This window comes from Sander vitreus, chromosome 15 (assembly GCF_031162955.1).
Source record: "Sander vitreus isolate 19-12246 chromosome 15, sanVit1, whole genome shotgun sequence".
Taxonomy (NCBI): domain Eukaryota; kingdom Metazoa; phylum Chordata; class Actinopteri; order Perciformes; family Percidae; genus Sander; species Sander vitreus.
The window spans coordinates 5,008,483-5,029,316 of NC_135869.1; the positions used below are offsets into that span (position 1 = coordinate 5,008,483).

Here is a 20,834-nt window from a genome sequence, read left to right on the forward strand (position 1 = left end):
TACGCAGAAGGTCCAGGGTTCGAGTCCGCCCTGTGACGGTTTTCCTGCATGTCTTCCCCCCTCTCTCTCCCCTTTATCTCAGCTTTCCTATCTAATAAAGGCAGAAATGCAAAAAAAAATCACAAATAAAGGATTCTAAACCACAAACTACACAACCGGACATTGGGGTGAAATGAACATAAGCAACTAAGAACAAGTTTCCACTGGGTATGAAGATTCAGATCACAAGTGGACAACGCTCTCAGGTATGTATTCAGATCAGATCACAAAGTCTACGTTCAGACTGCAGGCAAAAGTGACCCAAATCCGATTTTTTTGTAGCCTAGAAGTCTAGACGCACATTAGAGGCAGCAAATGTAATGTGCAGCCAGGGTCGTCTAGCAACTCTCCGCTGGCTTGCGAGCTGGAAAAACCAAATTCTGGTCAGGCCAATCACATTGTACATGGAGTCAGTGGGCGGGCTTAACATAATGACGGCAGAGTTGCGACGGTTCCCTGCTACTTGAAAACAAAGAAGATGGCTGCTGCTGCTGGTGAACAGCGGTCTTTCTAATCGGTTTTGGCCGCGACTCTGGAAGACTTGGAGTTTAGCACTGAAGTTAAATTGTACTGAAATTCTTAAAAAAGGAAGATGTGATACGGCAAAAGTTTAGTCTATCAACTAGCGTTGCTCTGGTTGGCTATTGCGGGCAGAGGTAATGTGAAAGACAACCGTTTATCCCGCCCCTCGGATTGAGCCCTGCCAATGGTGAGTAGATGTTGGGTCTGGCTTGTCAAGCAAAATTTTTTGCTTATATCTGATCTTTTCCAGTTCTGATTTGGGCCACTTTCATGTGGTCCAAATCCATTACGGGTTGGATATTTCTGAGTCTGGACAGTCAGATCGGAATTCATGCGACTTTGACATCACTTTAGAGTGACCATCGTCACAATTCTGCGCCGAGAACAGCACGTTCCCACCCACCATAGACGTTAAAGGACCCTCGGCAGAAAAGGCAGTCGGACTGATCAGTCGGCTCCCGTCTCTCAAAAAAGTGCCTCGGAACACACCGAAGCACCGAGTACACTCAAGTCGGCGTCGCTTCGGTGTGTTCCGAGGCACACCTGCGGCGCTAATCTGTATTGTCGCCCAAAAAATGAAAACCAGAAATGGCGGCATTGTTTTCATCAGAGAGTGTTGATAGTAGTCAAGAAGGATCGTTGTTGTCATTACTCGCTGAACAGAAGAAAATACGATGGCTAGTAATAAGATACTGGTGTTGTCAGCTCTCGGGCTTCTTCTTGTGGAAGAAGCACTGATTCGCTAGTCAAGGGCTGCACTCCACCAATCAGATTGGTCATTGAGTCCGACTCCCCACTGGCTGATTCAACAAGTCAAATCGGCCAAAATGGATGCCTCCTCAGATCTCTGCAGGGTAAATCCAGACAGCTAGCTAGACTATCTGTCCTATCTCAGTTTTCTGTTTCACGACTAAAACTTTTGAACGTACACGTTCCACCAAAACAAGTTCCTTCCAGAGGCTATTTTGCAGAGGCACCGTGGCTCAGTCCGATGCTTAGCACCGCCCAAGACGATCGTGATTGGTTTAAAGAAATGCCAATAAACCAGAGCATTGTTTTTCTCCCATCCCAGAATGCTGTGTGGACTAGCCAGACCTTCCTCCGCAGTGCTGTGGAGGAAGGTCTGGACATCTGAGACTACTAACATTCTAACTTTTTTATTACACTTGTATAATTTTTCTACCTTTTATCAAATGAGAATATCACTAATCCTGCACTGAGAAGTGGAATAAGCTAACAGTGTGATGCTGTGAGTCTGGATGATGGATGGATGGTGGGTGGGGGTGGGGGTGGGTGCATGGCTTTGAAGGGAGCAGTTGGCCAGCAGCAGTTAGTCTGTGTCGGCGCCGGTCCAACAGGGAGACACACAGATAGGCTTTGGGTAAGAAGAAGATGACTATTTAACATTTTATCATTTCATTCTTGCATGTTTATGTCATGTAGCTGATCTAATGACACTGATTTAGATAATGGCTCTGAACTGAGCACGTTAATCCACACTACTGATCCATACAAAAAATGTGTTTTCTTGCTGTCAGACAGATGATGTTGTAGTTGTTGTTCATGGTGAATTTGCCGCTGTGCGAGGTGATAGTTTAAACACTAGAGTTCAGCCTTCTTGCACATTTTCTATTTTATTTTGCAGTAAGGTTTCCTGAAAAGTCTCTGTCTCATCAAACTACAATAGAAAAATGTATTTGAAAATTCGAAAGTACAGTGTATTGTCAGTGCTTTTAAACAGAAAATAATAAGTGTGGCTTTCTAATAATCAACAAATCCCATGGAAAGACCAAAACAAAGAAATAGATGTATCCTACTAACAATCACTATGTGTGTATCCAAAGCCTAATATATCTTATTGTTCTGTAGCGTAGCGCTCCACAGACCTTTTCCCCTTTTTGACTGGCAGGTGTTACTCATAACATTAATGACGGAACTTTGCTTTGTTCATTTATTTTGCACAGAGACTGGTAATAATAGTTCCTTTTTTTCTTTCCCTTTGCTTTTGATTAGTTCTTTTTGTGGAAAATGTTCAAACTCTGCGATGATTGCTCAGGGTTCTTTAGTCGATGGTGTACAGATACAGTCCAGCCTGCTCGATGAAAGCTAATGCTGTTCACAGTGTCTGATTAGAGTTTTTAATCTTGGTTGGGTTGTCAGGTGTAGTTTCATAAATGCCGGAGAAGATGAGATTATCTCGCATATTTGCGTTTTCTGGTCCAAGATGGTCTCTTTCATGATTTAGTTTTTTCTAGTGACGTTTTCAATCTGTTCGGTTCGAGTTTAACAGATGACCGATGAGTCGTTTTGGATGGATGTGATGTGCTTGTGGGCAAATTCTAAGCTTAGCTCTTTAATTTCTTGATTATCAAGTTTCTTGTTAATGCTGGACAGCACACTAACCCATTCTCTGTGGTCTGCAGGTCGTCTGTGTCCGTCGATGAATGTTTTGTCTTTTTGCAAGATTTGTTGGATGTACTGCTGCCACTGTTGTCTTGTTAATCTCTCTTCAACCTATTTTGCTCTTTGGGGAGCATAGGTCATTCATGAACTTTCTCCAGCTGGTTCGGTGTTGGGCGGTCTCCTCTCTGGCTTCTTCCAGGATGATGTTGTTTTTTTGAGTTCTGCCTCCACAGACCTTCTCCAGCTGTTGCTGGGCCTTATTGGCTTTCTTTCCCCTTGTGGGTTCCAGGTTAGGGCCTGTCTGGTCGTGCTTGAGGGAGGTTTCCTCAGGGTATTGTCTTGTTAATAGCAGTAGTGATTGATAAAGTCTTCCAAGTCCGATGAATCTTCCACTGTGAGTGAGGGTTATCTGTATCTCCGTCACAGGAGATAAGTCCAAAAAAAGTAGTCCTACTGTTTTTGTTTTAATCGATGGGATTTGCTTGTATGTAATGTCTGAGCTAGTATGGCTGCCTTCAGGGTGGAAACAGGGTGCCATCGACATCTGTGCCTATTCAGTTTGAAAGAGCAACAGCCAATGGTGCAACTCCAACACTGGACCAATCAATGGTAACTAACTTCATCACTGGCTCAGACAGGGACAGACTGTCCCGTTTCTAGGGCTGGCCCAGCTTTGCTGCGGCCAAGCCAAAAAACACACCAATGAGCATTGTTGGGAAGGGTTAGGGTAGAAGTGCTAATAACTGTATGTTACTACAGCTTTCACTGCTGTTAATGCACGGAGCAGCTATGTTGGATTTTGAGCTCGGGGTACTCGGTGGTGGTCCGGTGATGGGGGCGTGTTTCCGACTTCCGAGTACAAATGGAACGCACTGTTATTACATTTAATTACTTTGTGGTTAGTTTTCTAAATTTCTAATGAATGTCTTGAACTGTTAACCTTTTAAACTCCTTCATCACTGGATTAAGATGATAATTTAATTTTGAAGAACAGTCAGCACCTCTTTCTAATATGAGTTCATTCTGGAAGAATGTTAGCTGTACATTTGGTCAACGGGTTCAGAAGCGGCAGTGGGGCTTGGCTGTGCAAAAGATGTCTTTAGCTAGCTAGCTAGAATAGCTAACTTCTTATGAATGGCCATTAAATACTGGATATGCACAAAGCAAAATATGGTGTTAAAATACGGTGAGTCACACAGAAGGTAGGCATGTCTTCCCTACTTTATTTAATGTGACTGCTAGCAGTTACTGTAAGCTAACTTAACTCCCATACCTGCAGATGTTTCCTGAGGTTGGACATCGACATTTCGACGTCGACAGCATTTTCACCGCTGGCAAACATTCTTTGCATTGCACAGATATGTTTAAACCCTTCTCAGATTTTTGTATGAAATGTTTTTTTATATTTCCAGCACTGGAACGGTTTTTATCCGTAGTCATAGAGACAACTCTCAGACAGCTTGAGAGGCAGTTTAACTGTCAGACGGGCGGTGTGCAAATTCAAACAGGAGAACCAATCCAAAGCATCAGAATAGCAACACACTTTACTAAACGGCTTTGGCTGGAAACAGCAAAAGAAGACATTGTACACATGAAAAACATGCAATATAATCATGAACATTTTCATAGGTAACTAATTTAATTGCACGTTTTCCCAGTAACAAATTACAGAACATTAAAGGACAATTCCAGCGCAAAACGAACCTAGGGGTTAATAACAGATGTGTACCCACTCGATCGTTCTCTGGGACATGTTTTCATGCTAATCGAATGTGTTTGTAGCTTGAAACAAGCTAGCGCGAACCGCTGATTACAACGCTTGTATTTGGGGCACAGGGAAAGTAAAAACAAATCGCTTATTACACCACTAAAAAGGCTCAAAATATCACCACACTTCAACGGTAGCATAATGAGGGTCCCTAAATGTTAACCGAAGCATTGAGAACTTTGTAAGTGTACAGAGAGTTTATTAAAAAGATACTTTAGAAAGACAGTAGCTCCCAAGACGGCAGCCGCCTGTATACGAGAACGCGACTGTCTTTATAATCTATCTTTTTAATAAACTGTCTGTACACTTACAAAGTTCTCAATGCTTCGGTTTACATGTAGGGACCCTCATTATGCTACTGTTGAAGTGTGGTGCTATTTTGAACCTTTTTAGAGGTATAAATAGCGATTTGTTTTTACTTTCCCTGTGCCCCGAATACTAGCGTTGTAAGCTCATCAGCAGTCCACGCTAGCTTGTTTCAAGCTACAAACACATTCGATTAGCATGAAAACATGTCCCAGAGAACGATTGAGTGGGTGCACATCTGTTATTAACCCCTAGGCTCGTTTTGTGCCGGAATTGTCCTTTAATATAGCAGCAAACTAATATAATATAGAAATAGTGTAGTAATGGCGTCCTGAGCAGAGAAAGAAGTCATACTCCCACTGTGTGTTGTAATCCGAGCGTCTCTGTTCTTTGTTTTGTTTCTTGAGAAATGGTCTGTGAGAGCCGTGAGGTGTGAGGCAATCCCAGCCCGCTGTTTCTTTCAGTATTTCGAGTACAGCCCCTTTAAGACATGTCAGCATGAACCAAAGTGGTGGACTGCCTTAGCAACTAAAGTGTAAAGATTTACATCTTCAGTGACTGAGAGTCACCAACAGGGTAGAGTCATCAGAAAGTATAGTTTTTTGTCTTTTCATGGGATTTGCCGACAGTAAGGGAAAATGCAAAATAACTGCAGAATTTTCTGACTCTGATCTCTTGTGCTGTCTGTTGTGTGGGGCATCTGATCTCAGAGTGTCCTCCAGTGTGACCATGCTCTCCACAGCAGTCACCTTATCAACCATGGATTCTTCATCCCAGGATGTGGAGGACACTGAAGCCTCCACACCACTGCACCCTCTGCAATATGGGGAGTCCCCTGGCTGTCAGGACGGTCCGGCTCCATCCTGCTGGCTGCTCTACTCTAAGCCCATCATGGCCATTGTTGTTGGCACACTGCTGTTTGGTTCGGGCACAGCCCTGTCCCTGCTCTACTTCACCCAGGTGGGCCATGTCCCCTACCTGCTTGGACCACTGTTCCTCTCTGTGGGTCTGATGTTCCTGGTCACCGGCCTGGTCTGGATCCCCGTGCTAAAAGAGTCTGGAGCACAAGCCGCTCACCAAGGTCAACCATGATAACGGCTCCAAGTGGAGCACAAAGACCCAGGAACTATCTGCTTTGAAAGCACAAAGCAGTACATACAAAAGTGTGGGGTCACACTGTGGGACAGTATGGACTTGCATTGTGGGAGTGTGGGCGCTCAACCCGAACCAGGGACTGGTTTTGTTCTGTCTAGCCTGATAATTTGACTGAATTGCCATTTTGTTTCACGTCATCATTCAGTCTCACACTGGGCTCATGTCAAGCTGTTTTCTGTTTGGTGGGATAATCAGTTGTTTTATTTACCTAAGAAAAAATAGAAAAAGAATTCTACTCAATAACATGTAATACTTTCGTTTATCTGAGAAATGGTTTTCAATGAAAATTAACTCTGCTCATTGTCAGGAATACACATTCTGGTAAGAAAATGATTTGATCAAATTGATGTATTGGCCTAAAAGTAGTCATAATTGAATATATTAGTCTAAAAATAGTTATTCCCTTATTCCCAGGTGTCAGTGTCCTCAGTTGTAGCTCCAGCTCTGTTTGCAGTCTACCTGGAAGCTGCGATAGAGGTTGGTAGATATTGCAAGCCAGTTGGCTAAAACCATGTAGCTTCTTGTTAGACAGAGATTTTTTACATCTTTACATTAGAAATCATTGCATCTTAACAAGTTAAAAACTGGTGTCCTAAAGACATTATCGTGATTTTTCAGAATTTGGAGCAACCAGTTTTTTTGTGATTTCTAGGACCCCGACCTTTTATTTTCTATTGTTGTACTTCTACAGTATGTTTATATCATAGCCCTGTATTACTGCCCTCCACTTCTTCATCTATTCAACTTAAATAAACAATTCCCTCCCACTTCAAACTTCTCCTGTCATTTTTATTATTGATTTGACAATACAGTGTTAGAAAGCATGCTACAAAATGTGACTACATTAAAGGACAATTCCGGCGCAAAACGAACCTAGGGGTTATTAACAGATGTGTACCCACTCTGTCGTTCTCTGGGACATGTTTTCATGCTAATCGAATGAGTTTTTAGCTTGCAAGACGCTAGCGCGGACCGCCGATTAGCTTACAACGCTAGTATTCGGGGCACAGGGAACGTAAAAACAAATCGCTATTTATACCACTAAAAAGGCTCAAAATATCACCACACTTCAACGGTAGCATAATGAGGTCCCAAAATGTCAACTGAAGCATTGAGAACTTTGTATGAAAAGTTGCGATGTCTTTTGTATGTTTGTTGCAATGAAGTTGCGGGAGACAGTGAAAGTTGCAAAAAAGTTGCGATTTTTTTTTTTTTTTGTATAGTTCTTTAAAAATAAAAAGGAAACTTGTTTTGGGGAGAATAAAACTACTCTGGGCTGAGATTTCCTAGGAACCTTACCAAAAAGGCTCAGGATGCTGCAAACGTTGGTACAATATGAAAATGCCTGGTGGTTTTAAGACAAAAAATAATAATTTATTGAATCAATCAAATCTGAACATATGTGTCAGTGGCTTGTTGTCAATCTTTACATTGTTAGTTAATTTCCTATCCTGGCCTGGGACACACATTCATACGGTTTGATAAAGTACTGACTTTAACTTATCATTGCACTTACAATAACGAGCGTAGCTGTCCTCAATTTAGGTCATCATGTCGTCTCATCTCCTTTTTCTCCTGCATCCACCGTGTGTGTGTGTTTGTGTGTGTGCAAGCGTCAGTCGCGGGGGGAACGGAGCAGTAGCCCCACCCGCTGCAGAGAGCCGACAGCCAGGGTGGAAACGGCAGCAACTTCAGCGACTTTTAAATCGTTAAAGTCTACATTGATGTTAAAATGTATCGGACGGTCTGAAATGTTTTGCACCGTCTTTCGCTGTACGTTTTGTTGGTAAATGAGTCACACACACGTCTCGTCTTCATATCAAAAACAAGGAAATGATCAACCCGTTCTCACTCTCGGTTGGTCATTGGCTCTCAGAGTGCACGTGGGACTGCTGTGATTGGTTGAAGTCGTGGGAAACTTCAGGTTATTGGTCAAAAAATTGCGAGTCGCACCAAATTCGCGGTGATTGGTTGAATTCGCGTGAATTGGCGCGATCGCGACATAGCTTAATCCTGGAAAGGCCATGACCTTCTGTGTTCATTTTCTCAATTTTATACAGGTCCTTTTCTGACACCCATCTGTCTCATCGTATCCTTGTGGATTGTTGCTCTCTGTTATTTATTTATTTATTTGTCATCTTCTCCATAATCCTTTCTGCTTGTTGTGGCTGCTGGTGGGCTACAGTATGTAAATCCTTTAGAACAGGATTACTGAGGCGGAGAAATGCTACTGGACACATCCATCTCTTGTTTGGATTTGGATTGATTGTTCTGAGATCAACATGGCCGCTTGTTGCAGACCTCCCTAAACCCCTGCCCCCCCACACACACACACACACACACACACACTTCAGCTTTGTTCTGTGGCTCCAGGCCAAAGGCCAGCGGATGAACTGATCTAACCTCCAGCACGTCCATCTGTCTGTGTGCAGTATGCAAATACAACAGAAATGATGCCGCTCTGATTGTCAATACATGACACTGATGCAAACATGTATATAAGTCTGTAAATGAAGACTTTGAAGGTTTTGGACATTGATTCAACAGTGCAGTACGGACTTTCACTCACTGCAGGTGCTCCATACAACACCATTAACCTGCACCACTAACACTTATCAGATGATTATGACTCTAAATACACATAACATTCTATTCCATAAAAAAGATGAGTTATATTCAATTCTATTCTATTCAACTTAATAATAATACAAATAACAATTTGTACTTTATTTGTATTGCTGTTTTATGTGTGTGTGTCGTTTTTTTTATGAAGCAACATTCCACAATTGCAAAAGTGCAAAACAAAGTCTGATTGATTGATTGATATGCTGAAATAGTCACAGTCACAGTCGGTTTGAATTATGGACGCCACAAAGAGACTCATGTTGGTTGATATGAGTTGGTTCAATCAACTCGGAGTAGGTTGACTCAGAGTTAAGCACGTGGACAACCACAATAAAAAGACAGCACGAATCTCCATTCATGCTGCCTTGCAGTTACCTATAATATGATACTACGATTCACCATGGTAACAACCACAAACAAACGGGTCGGCAGAAATACTCATGCATACAAACAGCGAGTTTGAACATGTATTTAGTTAAAAAAGCAAGACAGCGGCTGGTGCTGCAACAGAGAGAGAATTGGTGTGGGAGAAAATTGCTGCTCGAGTCAATGCGTAAGCATTAACAGTGTATTCATTTCATATTTAATCACAGTTAACTGATAATATTACTGGTGAAAACTGGAATTGTATTACACCTCTCACTGGTTTGTGTCCAGGGAACAATACAAAAAACGTTTAAAAAAACGTTTCAGAGCGAGTCACACTTTTCTGACGGCTCTGCATACAGTGGCTTTACTATTACAGTATGATCCGCATCACCAATGTTATAAAGAAAACTGCCGTTTGCAAAAAACATAATGTGACACAAAGAATCTGCTGGGATGTTAAAGCCTGTCCACGATGGTGGATGTTAGTGATATGAGGACGGATAAGGTATCTACATATCTGATGGACTGTGAAAAGAAATACCTCTCAAATCGGTTATCTGGAAATGAAAATACATTTAGTCGGGACTCAGTATCATCTCTCGACGTAAACTCTCTGTGAAGTAATACAGCTTTTTCATCAACGGGATCGTCGACAAAAAGACATGACATGTTTGAGAAAAAAACGTTTCATAATCTGCCTAACATAAACCAATAAGTTTTTTTTATTCATGCTGATAACAAACCATTAAAATGCGCCTGATACAGACTGAATGAATGAATGAGGAAATGAGAGAGAAGAAACCTGGAGTTTCTTGAAGAAAACCTGCTCCCGACCAGGTTAGGTTCACAGACTCAGTTACCATAGTAACTGACTCTGAGGTTAAGTTACCTCTCTTTCTGAAACAGAAAACCCAGAGTTTCCCTCATCTCAGGGTTAACAAACTCAGAGTTTTCACTAAACCTGCTTTTTGAAACGGGGCCCAGGTGGCACATATATGGGCCAATTAGCTCATGTAGTGTCATTTTGAATGGCAGTGTTTTGATGGCAAAACATGTGACTTTATGTCAGATTGTTGTGTCTTATGCAGAGAACCGTGTTCAGTGCATTTCAAAAGTGCCATTTTGAATTGCAAAATGTGTGTAAAGCAGAGAATGTGTTCAGACTTTTGGAGACTTGACAAGAGGTTTTGCTCTCTGTGTGTCAGTTTAAATAATTGTGCTATGCATGTCATTTTAGTGTGTTAGCAATTGGAAAAAAAAAAACTGTAAAGAAGTGGTTGGTTAGTGATCAGTTATTGTTTGCACATGTGAGGAGTGTGTGTGACCTGGTGAATATGTGTAGCATTTTGAATGGTTGTGTTTGGAAAAGGGAAGCAAATGACTTCCTGATGTTTGTGTTTTATGTAGAGAATTGTGTGTAGTGTTTTGAAAAAAGTGTTTTATCTATCTAATAAAGCAGGACGCCTCTGTGTGTGTGTGTGTGTGTGTGTGTGTGTGTGTGTGTGTGTGTGTGTGTGTGTGTGTGTGTGTGTGTCTCTGCGTCTCTCTATGAAATATCTCATGAACTGTTCATCCAATCTACTTCAGACTTGCTTTCCTGGGTACCCAATGAACTTGGGGTTTGGATTTTGGAGCGATTTGGACAGCATTGGATATTAAAAATAAAACTAAAACTTAACGGCCGAACAATAAACTCCTGGTGCGGCACGCAAGCAGCCTGTTGACACGCTCTGGACAGCAGCGGGGGGTTGGGGGGGAAGTGTGATAGAGAGAGCTGGTCAGATAGTCCAAGTTGACATGGATCCTAAGAGATAGACTGTGCCTCCTTAACCAGGGTGGAGGTGTTACAATAGACAGGTCCTCAGGGATGTGGAGAACCAGGAAATTAAAGCCACAGACCTAAAGCTCCACCTCTGCTCTGTTGGGGGATAATCTGCAGTCTTCAGCTCCCCTAATGTCCACAATCAGCCCCTTATGAATACTCTACTACTTCTTAGTTTATATATATATATATATATATTTATCTTTGCTAATAATATGTTGGACTCATGTTTATGTATATATTTTCAGACATAACTTTCATTAAAATAAAAAAATAAAAACAAGATTGATGAACAGTAAATTGCCTGGTTCAGCATCATCTACTGTATGTTAGAGAAAAGAATCACTTCATCCAATGTTTAAAGTGAATAAAATAGCCTTGTCTAGCCTACTTACTGGAGTTCCACAACTACACATATCCTCTACAACCATACAATTTGGGCTGTTAGATTAAATGTACGCCCATGCTCTGGTTTAGTCTAGTCCAAGAAAAGGGGGAAAAAAAGCTTACCGGTAGGTATAGGTAGAGTTTTCAGCCCCTCCTCCAGCGGGCACCCCGCCCCTTCAGGCTGGCGACCTGAGCAGGCTGAGCCTCCACCTGACTCACCTTACAGCCGCTCTGAAACTCAATGCCAGGGCACAGAGGCTCCAGCCTCCGGGGAATAACACAGACCTCCGCGACTCTCATATGTGAGAGTCTTATGTGCTGACATGGACGCACCATACCGGGGCTTGGGCCGCTGTGTGGGCTGCTTCTGGCTCGCAGTAGCCTTTGACATTGTGGGACTGCTCGTTCTTCTCCTCGGGGTGTTTGTCAACGTGTTTTTCTACGACCTGCTCATCTACGCGGGAGCCATCGTCATCTTCCTCAGCCTCATCTGGTGGGTGTTCTGGTACTCCGGGAACATCGAGGTCCCCCCGGCGGAGCTGGAGGATGATGTCGGCTTATTGAAGAAGAACAAGGGCGCTTTGGGCGGCATCGGCGGCGCGGTGCGGCGCCTCTCCAGCCGCGTGTCCAGCGGCATCAGGTCCTCGCTTCGTCGGAACGGAGGAGCGCCCGGCACGCGCGCGGCCCTTACGCAGATGTCAGCCAGAGGGCCGTCGGTGGCCCCGCAGGTGACCGTCGCCATGGCAACGATGACCCCACAGGAGGATACCAGTCACACTGCTGTCTTCTCAGTGGCGGGCTGTGACATGGAAATGCCGCAAACGACAACAGAGACTTCACCTGCATAGTGCGGGCCGACAGGTGAGGCAGAGTAGGCCTATACACTATAAAATGACCCAGAGCTCAGAATGCCTATATATACATCCTATATAGGCTATCCAACACGGTTTATAGGCCTAGCATAGGCTATACAGTATTTATATGCATGGCCTCCTGTCTACAACCTGTTAATGATAACCTCATAGTGTAGACCTTAGGCTACATAGTTTTACTATAACTGCCCAACCTATTTCCATAAACTAGCCTACAGTTTATACATTTGACTATTACTCACTTGTCTACCACAGTATTATAGCATATTTATATCCCTACTGCAGCTAAGATTCCTAGATCTTAATTGGACTTTGTTCCCTTAAGTCATTGTTCTTTATGCCTAGGCTACATATTGTTTTATACATAGCCTATTTATAAGAGCACTGTTTGTGTTGAAACCTGAAACTTTGTTGCGCTACTAAAATGGGGATCATGGGAACCAGTGACGTTTCAACTAAGAATTCTCATTTTAAGAGCCATATAGTTAAACATTTGGCAATTCACCTTCCATGGGCTGCACCTGTAACAACAGCCAGGGCTGTAGCCAGGTCAAATTCATCAATGTGACCCCATCCAACTAAGAAAACCTTTACTCGCCACAAAAAAGGACACTTTCCCATTTATCAACATTTATTAACCTTTTGTTTACTTTTTCTGTGAAATTATATTTTATATAAATCTCATGTCCCTTAGTAGTGATCGAAAGCTGTTTCAAAAGCCCCCTTCCCACTGCTATAACTTTAATGAAAAAAATACAAAAACCTTTTCCTCTTAATCTTAATTTTTATTTTACCCTATGTCACTGTCCCTATATGTAGAATGTAAAATCCTCCAGTCATTAAAACCCATAATACCATGCAGAAATAACACAACGTCCTCAGTAAAAGCTTTGGTCTTTAATAGCAAAAGTTTGCTTTGATATTTTTTCCCCCATTGGCAACACATGGTCTCCACACAATCTTATATGAATAAAGCTAAATCTGATCCAACAAAAGTGTATTATTGTTTAGTTTATTATTATTTATGTCAGTGAAAGTGAATATCCAGAAATCAACAAATAGTCATAGTGTTGTATTTGTGTGTTTGGTGTCGGATCAATAGGCCATACTATACAAACACAATCTAATGGATTTGGATTTGGATCTTTATTTATTACGATGTTCTAGAATACTGGAACCATAGAAATAACATGGGTTTTTATAAACAAAATGTTTATTTCTATGACTGAAACTATGAACAAGAGCTTGTTTTTATAAGGGCGTTCCCCTAGCTGAGTATCATGAAGTGACATGACAAGTGACATTTTCTTTCAGCAAAATGTAGTTTAAATGCGGAACTAAAAGCACCCGTGGCTGTAAAAAATCTTATCACTGGATAAATCATTAACTACACTGCTCACTAAAAGACAAGCCCTCCGTTTAAACAACATAGCATGCTTAACTGAAACCTCAGAAGACTTTCTGATTGTTCAGTGGCTTCTCCACACATGCTTTAATAATGATGGATCATCCGTTTCCTCCTCCGCAGACCCTCGACCAGCCTGCCTACGGTGTCTTCAGTTGACTCCACTGGATCCTCAACTTTTTTACCGTTTGTGTGTTTAATGAGACATTAGTAATAATTGATGATGATATCTGGAAAATGTATTGTTGAGTCTTTAACAAATACTTTATCAAAATGTATGGTTAGTTACAGTTATGTATGAATAGTGGTGGGAATCTGAGGGTACCTCACGATACCATACATGGCTCACCACATAGGCCAACACATTCTCACTCCCATCGCGTAAAAAAATACAGACTCTTGGTCAGGTGCCTTTGGCGGTGTTATTGACGCTAAAAGTCTCCTTTAGCGTCATATGTGAACACGCTTTATCTAAACGAGCTTGGTCGGGACTATTGCCGTCCCTTTTGACGCAGTTAGGTTAAGGTTAAGGTCGTGGGTGGGCTTACGTTTCCATGATATGCAGGACAACAACGGGACGGTTGGGTTTAGTAAAAGAAGAAAGCGACGGTTGGGTTTAGGAAACGTGACACGTGGGACACGATCCCGGGTCTCCTGGGGGAAAGTCCTGTGTTGTTTGACCCATCCACCACCCCAACCAACCTATGCAGATTTTTGGGCTTTCATAATACTCGCTACCGTAGTCGCTCTTAATGCTGCTCTCCCCGGTGCGTTCTACACACACGCTGAAGGGCGCTTTTTCCGTCGTATCTGACGCCACTGCCCAAACGTCCGTATTTTACGAGTTCGGAGTGAGAACGGGTTGCATAGGCATTATTTACGGGGCTTTTTGCAAATAGTTTGTTCCTTTTTTAAGGTTTTTGTTGCTTAGTTGGATGTTTTTCCGCTTTTTTCAACGTTTTTATTGCCTTTTTCGACAATTATTTGAGGTTTGTCACCTTTTTCAGTTTTTTTTTGGTCAATTCTTCCACCATTTTTTGTTGCCTTTTGAGTTTTTTTGTCACTTTTTTGCAGTTTTTGTCACTTTAGACGTTTTTGTTGCCTTTTTTTAGTCTCTATTTTCGAGGTTTTTGGTCTAACTATGAATACAAAATGATCGTGAAAAGGTTAAGTGCAGCTTTGCTCGCTTTATTCACTGCATGTCCAAACTGGGAAACATTTTCCACTCTGTAAATTAAAATGACATAACTATAGAGCAACTCTGGGTCCAGACTTTGGATTTAAACGTGGCTGTGGCATCTGATATTTCCCTCAAACTGATGGCCATCCCGTTGAAAACGTCTTCCTCTTCGGCTCATTAACTCTTGTTCAAGTTTCCCTTTGCCTTATTTTATTCATTAAAATATTGATATTTGGCACCAGCATATCGATTCTCGTATCGCGCAATATATTGCTGTATTGATGTTTTGGCCCACTCCTAATATTAAACATGAATGCCATCTTTTTATCACTGCTTGTAGGAGACATCTCGGACTCCCTGGGACTTTAAAGTTCTATTCATGTTTGGTATATTTTCAAAAGTATTTGTGATATTGTTATAATTAGTGTATATATGTGTGCATGTGATGAGAGCTTTGTGTGACTAAACTGTCTTGTTGTGACGCTGTATGTCTAATTTGTTCTCAGGTCTCTTTTATAAAAGAGGTTTTGATCTCAATGAGACTTATCATGATGGAGTGCCAGATCTCTTAGTAACACACACGTTTGTATGTGGGACATGTAATGAAGTGAACAGCTACATTATCTTTCATTATCCAGGAATAGCTCACATCAATGGGGATTCATTCTTCAAGTTACAAGCTACAAGTTATTCATGTACTGAGAGAGAAATACAGAAAAGACGGATTACATTTAAAAGAGATTTGAGTTCATTTTTGCCATAAGCGTGGTTTGTCTTGTGCCTTTTTAACGCGATGATTTCTGTCACTGGCAACTATTCTTTTGATGACTAATCCAGAACAGCAAATTGTTAAAATAGCATGATTATATTCAATTTAGTCAATTATTTGACTCCATAGCTAAAGCATGTCATATGCTACAGAACATTGCAGATATACATTTAATATTCAAGAATTCACATTATAGACACTACCGCTGCCCAGGGGCGATTCTAGGATCAGAGCTTTTTTAACATAGTTTTTTCAAACGTTATTCTACTGTGCTAACTGTGCATTTAAACATCATTTTGGACCATCATGGTAGGGGAAACTCTGAATTATGTAACTACAAAGACAGCAACATTTCTAAGAAAAATTACTTTAATGCTTTAATGTATTATAAATTGAATTGGATATTTATCCATTCCCAAAAATGCAGTACTAATAACTTTTGACTAACGGCTGACAAGCACTGTTTTCTGAAAATGGCTCAGAATCTTTTTCTGAATGATCTCTACATCTAGGTTCTGGGTTTGGTTTTTACGATGCTGGGGTATTGCCAGGGCAGAAGTCCGTATAGCTCACAATAGATTAACACAATTTTTGTTTCGTTTTTTAGCAATTATTTTTTAGGGGTGCCGGGATCAAGTTTAGGGGTGCTTCAGCACTAAAATGGCACCTGCTGCTGACTATACCTGGAACAATTTGGCCCCAATTTAGCACGCACGGCCCAGTCATATACCTGTTGGTTTTAACTTAGTCTGGTTTTAATTCTAACGTTTTTGAGCAAACAGCTGATTTTCCATTTCATCATCATGAGATGGATTGACCCAAACTTCCTGCAGTTGACTGTAATCACACATTTCACAACTTCCTGGTTAGAATACTGTAACACAGTTGTCTCTGGCAGCTGTAACCAATGTTCTTATTCTAACAACGTGGCATTGTAAAGGGGTTGCTCATAAAGATGAACCTACAGACAATGATCCCCTGAATCCCCTCCGCCGGACCCTTGTGTTACGTTTTCAAAGTTTTTTTATACCAGTAATATGGGTTTCTTCAACCAAATTGCCCAAAAATAACATGGATGGCTCCACACAATGTTCTTCAGGTAAAATGAATGCATTTTATAACATTTGAAAAAAAGTCTCCTGACTAAACTGACATAAACCAGTCTTCGATCTGAACTATTAGTCAAAATAAATAATTTCTGCTTTTTTAACAAATAAACACAAGGTACAATTTCACATAAATGAGGTTTGTTGACCAGTGTTCTAAGAATAAGTGTAAAACGTATTATTAAACCAACACAGTTTGGTGTTAGTGATGCATATAAGTGACCAAATCGTTTTTTAACAGAGCTTTCCACTGAGTTTCAGCTGATTGTTTAGATGTCCAGCCCATAACCTGACTATATTGGTTCACTTTCACCACTCTCATTTCCAGCCCAAGCAGATGTTTTCATTAAAAAAAAAAAAGCTCTGAAAACCAAACTGCTCAGCACCTCTGTGTTTCTGCTGTGGCCCTTACATTACTAAAGACTGATGAAGACTAGGATTTCTATGTTACAAGACTGATGAATACTATGATTTCTATGTTACCTGTTAGTTGGGACTTACTAATCCTTCTGGGCACTTTAAGTTGTTGAAGCAGCCAACATGTTACAGCAGGGGAAAACTGAATATGAATATATGATGTAATCCATACATGACTTTGGTGATCAGAATACTGCTGTGGAAAAAAAGAGGTGTAGCTGGCCAACCCAACGCAGCAGGTTCTTTGTTCCCACCCATGTTGATAACAAGCCTCAGTGTCTAACCTTTGGAACCAGCTTTATGATACTGTTTATGATGCTGTTTCCTCTGACTTAAAAACCTTCCGCCTGCTTTAGTGATTCTACAAGTACACTGCAAAGAAGTCCATTCAACCGCTTTCACTGTGGAATGGGGATTTACACGTTTACTGTGACAACTTATAACATTATTTCCAATGGAGTGAAAAGTACACAAGTCCATAAAGTTTTACAAAATACAAAGCCCATAGGGCAGAAAACTCATGCACTGCTCTTCATGACTTAAAACCATAGGCATAAAATATGGTGCAAAAAAACTGCAAGTATAAAGGCATCAGCTGGCACATGGTACCTGAGAAAAATCAATGAGTAGTACATCTCACCAGAAACGTTATCAAAATTGATCCAATTTAGAATTGACTGAATTTCTGATAACTTACCTGAAAACCACAGATTCATCATATTTTAAAGATGATTAACGTTGGTAAAGGTTTTCTGCATCACTCCAGACATTGCTTTACATTTAATGTAAAAAAGAATATCACTTTGCATACGTACACTGTACATTTACAGTGTTACACTGGCAGCAGCTTCGCCAGTAAACTACTGTTTATTTTACAGTGTGCATACTGTTTTTAAATTTTAAGGTATTTTACTGTAAATAGACATAGTTTCTTACTGTATTACTTGAATTTACAGTAACATACTGGCTGCGGTGTAATTCCCGCCTTTTCCTTTATTTTCCCAAGATGCATTGGTATTAACAGTAAATATCTGTAATCTGTGACATTCACCGATAGTGCTGGAATATTTTCTCCCAGAATGCATTGCCATTTACAGTATGATCCTGCATAACACGAAAACAGTAAGATGCTGTGAGATTTTAGCTGTAAATTTACATCAAAGGTTTAGAGTGTAAATACTGGACAACACTGAAACAAAAAAGTATGATAGTCTCTGTAGATGTATATTATTGTATATTCTTATACTATACCCTTTGTCTTTTGTCTTTAAGATAATTTTTTGGGGCTTTTTTCCCTTTATTTGTAGTGACAGTGGATAGAGAGGAAAGGTGGGAGAGAGATGGGGGATGACACGCAGGAAAGGGCAGCAGGTTAGATTCAAACCCGGGCCGCTGCAAAGGCCTCAGCCTACATCGGGCGCACGCTCTTACTGGGTGAGCTAGAGTTCACCCCTATACCCGTTGTCTTTAAGGAAATAAAAAAAGACAAAGGGCAGGGCGAGCCTCTCAAAGATAGTGGTCGCATCATGTGTTTGGTGTGAAGTGGAAAATATACAATAAGACAATAAGTCTTATTGTAAAGCATCATTTTTAAATTGTACCATCTTACGATTGTACTACAGAAGACTAAAATAGAATATATTTCAGAGATCCCATATTCTATGTATGAATGAGCTCAAACTGCATTACTAGAGTCTCAGAGTGTCTCCAAGTGTCACCCCAGGTGGTTAGGGAAAAACAAATAACTAACAGATATCAGCATGAAACTTCCCCAGTTGATGACTTCCATTAAAACACATATTTTTTGTATTACAAGTTTTCTGAAATCTTATGTTTATTTACGCAAATTGTGCATTATCTTGTTAAATATGCGTTAATTTGCATACAGTTCCAGAACAGAAATCTAAAACATAGGATAAAGCCAGGTTCACAATGCATGTGTCACTTTGTTGACACGTTTTTACAGAGGTAATTTTGGATATCTCTTTTTATCACTCCATAAATCAGAATATGGTGTCAACAGCCATACGAAAATCCATTTTCGCCACGTTTTAAGGTATAGAATGTTATATGAATCGGGCTACGAATGATATCTGAACAAACCCCTCGGTAAAAACCTTCAGAATATAGATAGAAATGAAAGTGGAAAGGTTGGTGTATGTAAGTGCTACTGAAGTGAATATTTCCTGCTCAGAGTCTGAGAAAAACCCATATGGAGAAAACGACACTGCAGGTGAAAGGGTCAAACATTTTACAGTAACTAACAGATTTCAACATAAAAACCTCCCCAGTTGATTACTTACGTTAAGACATACATTTCAACATTGCAACACAGTCTCATGACCATTTCACAAACTGCTGTGAGACTGGGTTGTACATTTTTGTGTTACACATTTTCTGAAATGAGGCATTATCTAATGCTAACTTTTGGTGAATTTAGGAGACATTTATAGGCGCAAATTGACAAAGTGGGGTAAAAATAAACATCTAAATGTATATTTTGGATGTTTTTCCCCCCCCCCAATAGTCAGAACGAAGAAACATAATAGCCTCAAAATTCAAAATTCAAAAAAATAATGGTTTTGCCTGTAGTGTCTCCCATTGAAAAAAATATCCCTTAGGCGATTCCTAGTGGTAGTATTTTAAAAAGCAGGCCTACACATTGGCACATACATAAGTAGCCCATACCTTAGCCAATGTTGTTACCCTGATATGTATTTGATCTAGTCATTAAACCTGGAGCAGAATAAACAGATCTGTCACAACTTCATATGCAGTCTATTGAGTGTTTGTTTGAAACATCCCGTGGAAATAAGTTTGGACCCTCCCATTGACATAACTGATTGCAAACAAACAAGGGAGTCTGTTTGAAACATCTTCAATAAATGGCTGTATTTGATGATTAAGCAGTCCTACACTAAGTTTGGAGTCCTTATTATCTTCATAAGGATATTTCATTTCATAACAACATTTCTGTTCATTTTTCATACTTCATTCATTCATTAGGTACAGTATGTGCTGTTTGGTTTTATAATGTCTGCCATTCAAAACAATATTACAATATTAGAAGGACTTGCTTTGGCAGAAGTTTTGTCGCTTCTGCCATCCATTCATCCATCCATCCATCCATCTATCCGTCTATCCGTCTATCTATTACCATACACATCTTTTTGTCATCTTTGCCATCGTCAATTTCATATCCATAAAAAGTAAGTTTTTATAACAGAAGTACAACCACACCATTCAGCACTCAAATCCCAAATCTTTACCCATTATCAAGCAGTAGCCTGAGTGCAGTTTGTTGCACTATTCACAGTGACATCCAGCTGAAAACATTATTTGAATAGATCCCAATATCATTGCAATAGCAGTTGCTTATTTGGTAACAGGCATACATTAAAACAACAGAATAAACCTTATATACCCGTTTGTGCCACTGTAAATGCTGTTCATTGTCACTTAGATTAGGTTGTATTCAACCTCTTTTTGGGATTGTTCACAAAGAGCGGTTGCTTCTTAGGGTTTAAAAACTCTTTGGTCTGGCTATGTAAAAGTTATGCATGGAGGGGTTATGACCAGTGGTTGAATGTAACTATTAATATATTTACTCCAGTACTGTACTTAAGTCCAAATTTGTACTTTACTTGTCTTTTCTTTTCATGCCACTTTCTACTTCTACTCCACTACAT

At 40.5% G+C, this 20,834-nt stretch overlaps 2 protein-coding genes across 2 annotated transcripts; both read left to right on the plus strand.

The window, feature by feature from the left end:
* Positions 1-3,469: 3,469 nt before the first annotated feature.
* On the plus strand, positions 3,470-6,961 carry pirt (phosphoinositide interacting regulator of transient receptor potential channels). The gene is made up of 2 exons (XM_078269684.1): positions 3,470-3,572; positions 5,733-6,961. Exons 1-2 carry the CDS (start codon positions 3,470-3,472, stop codon positions 6,128-6,130), a joined length of 501 nt encoding a protein of 166 aa, XP_078125810.1. The 3' UTR covers positions 6,131-6,961.
* Positions 6,962-11,578: 4,617 nt separating this feature from the next.
* On the plus strand, positions 11,579-17,103 carry LOC144530529 (transmembrane protein 238). Its single transcript, XM_078270127.1, has 2 exons — positions 11,579-12,257; positions 13,797-17,103. Exon 1 carries the CDS (start codon positions 11,720-11,722, stop codon positions 12,242-12,244), a length of 525 nt encoding a protein of 174 aa, XP_078126253.1. The 5' UTR covers positions 11,579-11,719; the 3' UTR covers positions 12,245-12,257; positions 13,797-17,103.
* The last annotated feature ends 3,731 nt before the right edge of the window (positions 17,104-20,834 follow it).